At 34.8% G+C, this 7,444-nt stretch overlaps 1 protein-coding gene across 1 annotated transcript; it reads left to right on the top strand.

Moving 5' to 3' along the window:
* Nucleotides 1-481: 481 nt before the first annotated feature.
* LOC118711659 (IgA inducing protein) lies at nt 482-6,935 on the top strand. The gene is given in 3 exon segments (XM_036424921.2): nt 482-6,679; nt 6,681-6,717; nt 6,720-6,935. Coding segments are annotated over 3 exon segments (159 nt in total). The 5' UTR covers nt 482-6,628; the 3' UTR covers nt 6,791-6,935.
* Nucleotides 6,936-7,444: the final 509 nt, after the last annotated feature.

Raw genomic sequence — 7,444 nt, 5'->3', positions numbered from 1 at the left:
TGAGTGTGATATGTGTATCGGAATGGCTTGGAGGTAAAGTGGGAGGATTTTCATTAGAGGTAAGAAAAGTACTAAGGTGGAGTCTTAAATGAGAGTTGTTTACTAAGGACAATGAAGTTGATCTTTGCTAAGGAAATTTCAATAGCCAGAGAAAATGGGTCCCTTGTTGGTTATGGGAAAGCTTTTGGTCTGTAGCTAGATGTTACGATGACGATGCATGATACAGATCTGTTTTCAGACGTAGGATTTTTGCTTTTCTGGACAAATTAAGTAGAACAATTGTGGAATGGCAACTTTTCTGGTCAAGGCAAGTTGGTCCTGCAGACTTACTATTTTGAGAACTTTTTCAGTTATCCTATATAATAAAAGGCTAATATGCAATTGTCCCCTCATCTAGGAGTTAAACCGGGAATGGGGCCAGCCAACAGCCCAAGGTCCAGCCCCACCCCCAATCGTCCCCCCAACCCCATCAGTGGGCTGGCCGGACCCTACCTGTGCACGAATTCGTGCACCAGGCCTCTAGCAATTTATAAACTATCAGGAATATATATCATGTGTACTCTCTATTCTCCTGGGCTCGTGTTATAACTTACCTTTACTTTTCAAAATGGTCCTTAGATCAAAATCATTTGACTTTTTTTGCAGTCTACAAAAATCTATATTTTACCTTGCTTTTATAGAATGTTGAGCCTTTGTCCACATACATTTCTTAGAAGAGGACCATAAACCAGATAAAAACACTAAATTGCAATATTAGACATCTCTTCTATTTCTTCTTCATTTGCAATCCTAACAAACATTTTAACATTGTGTACCTTATGAGAACCTCAGAATACTATATTTATGAAATCAGACAACATACCAACCCCCAAACTCAAGTTTGTTTGTTTTCCCACTTTTCCTATTACTTTAAATTTGTAGAATTCCCAAGAGTTCAGTGGTGGGAGATGTAATAATATCATTTAGTACATCTTGGAAGTTTTTACGCCCTTTGTAGAATGAATTGATCATGTTTAGATTTCTGTTCCCAATATCCCAGAAGTGTTTTAAATTATATAAGATAAAAAATTTGCTAAGTACTTACTTATAAAGTTACCTAATTTAAGTATATTTTGACTAACTCTTGTTTTTTAGTTTAGTATGGACTTATACTCAGTGATTTTGACAGATTACTTTCAAGTTTCATTTTACCCATATCTGTATCTGTGGTAAAATCTCTTTAAAGATAGCTAAAAGAAAGGTGTCGATTTTGTATTTGGAAGGTAATTTTTTGTTAAGTTTATTAACAATAGCAGAATTGTTTTTATAACTTATTTTATATATTTGACAGTATGATTTTCACAATTCATTGTGTGTCAGATTTGAAATTATAATACAGTTACAAGTCAGTCCAGAGCCTTCTTTAATAGCTCCCACCCTTAGGAATGTTGAAAAAGAATTGAATTCCCAAACCTGTGTCAAGAACCAGTGATTTAAATGTCTTTGAAAGGCTTCCTTGAGTCTAGTCAATGGAGATAAATGATAGCCCATTTCCATGCTGCATAGTTGTTAGGGTTTATAAAGTTGTCAATATGTAAAGTGCAAAAGCGGGTAAAACTATGTAAAATTGCCTATAAATTTTCTAGTTTTCATTATTTGCACTACTTACCTTTGCACTTGATTTTTTGGAAGTTAAGACTAGTCACTTTCACTTTTGTTTCTAGTCTTTTCTAATTTCTTACAGAGTTATGTTTTTAATATCCCACCCAAAGCATCCTTATATGCAATTAAATATGCTTTGTAAATCCGAGAAAACATTTCATAGTGTTAGCTATGTGGAAAAAAATGTTTTGATGAAATTTTTAATACGGACCTTTATTTGCCAATAAAATCCTTTGTAAATGTGAGCTTTATTCAACTATTTGAATAGACAAAGTGAAAGCTTAGGATAGAAATAAATGTATATAATGATGTCTTGAGATCCAACTTCCAGCCTGAGATGGCTTGGTTTTGGAGTGATTTATATTCACTGAAATCAATGAGATTTGAGTCTAGCTGGGTATTGGCTTAAAAATCTGGAATTGAAGTGGGTGGCAAGTGGCTGCTCCCTCTTTCATGTAGTTTTCCATAATGCTCATAGAGTTTTCTCATGGTCAGTGTGATATAACTGGTATTGAATAATTATATTGAATGAATATTCCTTTTTGGAATTCAAGGTTGACTCACTTTTTGAGGGGGGTGTGGCAAGGGATAAGAGACTTTATTTTAGCTAGAGGCATTCTTATAACGTAAAGATGTGCTGTAGAAAGAATAGGAGGACAAAAAGTATACCTATGAACATATATTTTTGTCTTAGTGAAATTGTGCAACACAGATTCAGAATTGCAAAAAAAAAAAGTTGATAGTTTTGTCAATAGTGTGAAAATGTGTTTTGGCTAAAATTATTTTTGTAAGTTGTTTATTTCATTTTATATTCCCTTTCCCATAGCCTTTTAGGCAATTCATACTTAAAACCAACAAGTAAGAGGCCTCTCTTCAGATCTGATTTATTTTTGGAATGCCAAAGTGTGTTTTTGGATTGGGGGGAGCTGAGAGTAATGTTTTAATTGTTGACATGCTCTTCTCGGCATGTCTGGCTAATCATTGTGGATCTTATTGTTTGCAGATTGTGTTGAGAATTCAGCGATGTATTTGAAAAGAGAAAGTCCTCTATGACATAGTGTGAATGTTTGTGACTGGAGCCTTGTAGCTTTGCTTTTAATTTGGATAGAAAGTTAAATCTCCATTGTTCAGGTTTTAGGCTTATGTAGTAGAATTGTGCCTGGTAGTTGTCTAAATATGGACCAATTTGGGGACACTAAGGTTAAAAAATAATCCTTTACTCAACACTATAAAGGCTTGCATCATTAGAGTTCTCTTAAGTTTTATGTTGACAAATCTTTAAATGTGGATGATGATCAGCATTATATCTATAAAGTTCCTTTAGGAAAAGAGAAAAATTCAGTCTCCAAACTTTTTCTTAGAGACCAAATATACTCTTTATGGAAAATGAAAAATATTTTAGAAAGTGGACTTTTATTATTTTTATGGAATTTAATCCGTTTAATTATTTTTCCTAGTTTGAAGCACTATTTCGCAAATGTGAATAAAGAGGAAAAAATCAGCAATTTGCCCCTCACCCTTTAGACTCTTTTTAATTTTCTGCCCCCGTTTCCCAATCCTGATATAAAATGAATTACGGGTATTGCTCTAAGTACCTATAACCCCTTTTTGGGGTTACAGATCCCTTTGATAATCTGATGAAAGTGATGGACCCTCTCCCCAGAAAAAAATGCACATAGTTAATTTTGCAAATAATTTCAGGGTCATCACACATCTTCTGAAACTCAAGTTAAACGATCTCACTCTAGGTAACTCTATAGAGAAATTTTTAATTCAGTTGATAAAATTAATAACTAGCTATTGGCTTGAAACATATCTGGAATTACTGCTACATGGTGGCCCTGATTAGCAAAATATGACATTGCAACCAGCTTTGTTAGATATTACAACATCAAGACAGAAGGAAGAAAGCAAAGTTTTGAGAGCTATTTATAAGGAGTCAGGGCATCTCTAGACATGGGAGCCATTTCTGGTTCAAGGCAGGGGTCGGAGTGCCTGATAGCTTCTAGCAGGGTCTGAGTTTGATAAACCACAATGCTCAGGGTGCCAAGGGGTTAGCCATGATCTTAACCCCTTCCTCACCAAAAGATTTTAGTTTTGTCTGTTGGGAAACAAGATGTCACTAGGAAACAAAGATTTGCCTTACAACTTTGCTGGAACACATCAGTTTGTGATATATGGGACACCAGTATTATTTTGGAGAAGGTGCATAAAACCAAAGTAAGTTATTCTCTGTGTAGAAGATTATTTATTAGTATCATTTCTTTGGATATATTCGCTTTGACAGTTTTTTACCAGTAAATATTGGTTTTATTTAAAACTGGGAATCCAGTCTATAAATAGGATAGTTGGTATATCTGTCCTTTCCCACATGTAAAGAACAGTTTAAAGATTTATGCATACTTTTTACTTTTCTCTCCTGATGCCATGGAATGGGGTGGGTGGCGGGGTGGAGATCTTTGAGTCAACAACTGACAAGATATCTTCTCCAAATTTAAAAATTAAACAAGCAGCACTTTAAGTCTAACTCTACACCATTTTAGTGCATGTATTAGTTTTAATAATGATTTTTGGTGCATGCCTTTGGGCTTATTCAAAAGTGTACAATAAGAAAGTATATTTCCTTTCTTAGAAAGGAGATGTTTTTCTACTTTGCAACATGTGATTACAAAAATCTTCCTCTGTGGGAAGATTAACCATGTATTGAACTACTACTGAGAAGTATATATTTTTAGATATACAGAAGGAATCTACATGGAGCAGCATTCAGACCTATATAGAAGTCATAGCATTCTGTATAGGACCAAAAAGGAAATAACATTAAACACTTAAACAGATTTTGTTGGGTAGAAATACCTTTAGATCTTGCATTGACTTACAAAAAGAAAATGCCACAGAAGTTTGCTGAAAACTTTTGTTGTTTGAATTTTCTCTGTCAGTGTAGTTAACCCAAATACAATAGTTTTGGGTTTACACATACATTAAGAATCAATAAAACGAAGCTAACTAAATAGATCAGTCTGATTTGCCAATCCAGCTTGACTGAAATAAGTAAACTAATCACTTGCAACATGAAAAACTGTCCAACTCCTCTAAGGTTTTGACAAAATAACCTTGGCTGATGTGGGGAGATTCCCACTCTGATTTCTGACCTGACAGTGAAGATTCATACTTCACCTGATTTCACACCTGACTGTGTCTGTTTAAGGAGCTATGGTACAGTTTGCTAATTCAATCTCAGATACCTGTTGATTACCTGTAAGATCTAGAGTCCAAAGTAGCCAGCAGCTGTATCCCTGAGAGCTCTGTGCCCATCAGATGTCTTAAAGTAAGCAGGGTTGCAACAAGTCACAGCTCAGGTGAGTGCTCTCAGATGCTGTGGACAGCCCAGCTTCAAGAACTGTAACTGCTTTCTTGGGAGTCATCACTGAAATAATGTCCCACACGGTGTTACTTACTGTAGTTGCTCTCTCTTAGAGGAGGCCCAGAGCACACATTCTAATAGCTTGTGGTACTCAGAGAGGGGGTGCTAACTCTGATGCCCTGGCAAAATTCCAGTTTAGGGATGTGGGTCTTCTTGCCATTCTAATTGGAAATGTGCATTGCTTTCCATTTTCCCTGTTGGTCTCAATGCAAACCAACCTAGTCTGTTTCTTTGCCCCAGTCCCAAGTCTCTTTGAGATGCTGGTGTATATCATATGGGCCAAGTTCTTGTCTGACCCCAATTGTACAAGAGTTAAGGACTGGCTGAGCGCGGCGTCGGAGTGCCCTGTAATTGGAGGGTAAACTCTTGTAATACTTTGGTGATAAAATTGGCCCTCTTTTAATGTAAATTGGAATGTGCACTGGCCAGAGGCTTCTAGCCATGAGGTGTGAGCTAAAAACCTATTTTCCCTCTTTTCTTACAGCATTTTGAGAAAATCTGTTGGGTTTTCAGTAGTCAGGGAAGGCCGGAGTTCTGCAGCTTTAATCTAGGTAACTGAGGCTGGTTTGAGCAAGACTTTGGTTAATTAACTGGATTCTCAGATGCCACAGACTCCGTGAAAAGTCACCATTATTTTCAATGGTTGTGATAGAATTTCCCCCAGTAGTCATTATTTTAAGATTATATTACAGAGTTGCTTTATTTGAGCTTTTTGTGTATACACAATCCCAAACTGGAAGAAATTAAAAAAAAAAAAAAAAAGGAATCCTGCTGTGAAAGGTATATATTACTCTAGATTTTTCTTACTGTAAATATTGTAAGATTGTAATACTGTCGATATTTTATTAACCAACAAATGTTAATCTATGTGAATTCAGACTTATTTTAAATGTGCTTCTTATTTACTGTGTGTGGTTCTTGTTGCTGACAGTATTAAGTTATATTCTGATGTAAGATTAACTTTATTAAAGAATGTAAACATTAATGTTTCCTTATGGGAAAACAAATAAAGTATAAAGAAGACAATTCTTTTCATTAAAATATACTGTGTATTTACACTTGCTAGACCCAGCACCACTTACAAATTTAGTACATTGTTCAGAATTTTAGTTAACACAGCTGACATGGTTGTGCTCTTTTTGAAAGTCTAAAAGTAGGTATTGTTGGACTATAAACAGTTTGTTTTTGTCTGCTGTGAATCATCTTGAAATTTCTAATCAAGTTTGTAAAATTTTTATAGTGAAGCATTTTAATGACAATTTAAAAATTTATCTTCTCTAAAGAATGGTCAAAGTGATATCCTTTCAGAAATAGAATTGTTCTTTAATATCTTTCCAAAATGACTTTGGTTAAATGGACCAGATGTGTGTCTGTTAAATTTTAGGACAAAGTTGTGATATTCTTTGAGTTTACAAGTTAATCCTTATTGGAGATGTGCCAATTATATAGTAGAATATCATTCATTTGCACTGTTTGGGGACCCCATTAAGAATACTGAAATTTGCCAACAAAGATGTAAGCAAATGCAATTTAAAAAGTAAATTTGAGCATTCTGTATTAAATATGTGTAGTTATTATCCTATGAAGAAGCACCGTGTGTCAGGCTGTAATATAAACCATACCTGCTGTCATGTTCTCCCATCTCAGTGCTGGGACTCACCATGTGGAAACCAAGCAAATGTGTTGTGCATCAGCCGGCTTGAGTTTGTTCAATATCAAAGCTGAAACTAGCGAGGTCTGCTGTACTGCTTATTGAAGTATTGTGATTCTTTTAGGCATTGATTCTTACAAAATATATACTGTAACAGTATACTTTGTACAGATTTAAATTTTATTTGAAAAAAATGAAATAAAGTAGGCAAAAAATAAAGATGTTTATTTTTCATGTGACTATATAAACAGATCAGTCTTTTGTTTCAGTGCCTTTGGGAAGGGTCTGGTTGCTCCTGGATATTCTCTTTTTAAAAAAAAATATTTGATAGATGGAAACTATTTTTCGGACCCAGTGACAGGTATATTTGCCTGATCATTAACTGACTGCAGCATTAAGTGTACTCACACACTGGAAAATGATTTTTTAAAACAAATTGTGTTTGTGGGGGTTTTTTGGTTGTTTTGTTGGTTTTTATTATTATTATTATTATTATTATCATCATCATTGATGATGATGACAGCATAAATGGAGTCCCTATCTTGCTTCTTGAGTTCATTTTGAAAATTTTCTGATGGTGAGACTATTAACCTAGTTATCACAGTTGAAGAGAAAGAAAAACTTTCCTCTCCCATGGAAAGTTGTTTTCTGTTTTAAATTTGGAGTTGGTTTGGGGAAGTGGAAGGGTTACAAAAGAGTATATGACAAATGTTCTGAAATAATAGAAG

The sequence above is a fragment of the Pipistrellus kuhlii genome, unplaced genomic scaffold (assembly GCF_014108245.1).
Source record: "Pipistrellus kuhlii isolate mPipKuh1 unplaced genomic scaffold, mPipKuh1.p scaffold_m20_p_8, whole genome shotgun sequence".
Classification (NCBI taxonomy): domain Eukaryota; kingdom Metazoa; phylum Chordata; class Mammalia; order Chiroptera; family Vespertilionidae; genus Pipistrellus; species Pipistrellus kuhlii.
This window is presented reverse-complemented; position numbering and strand designations above follow the sequence as displayed.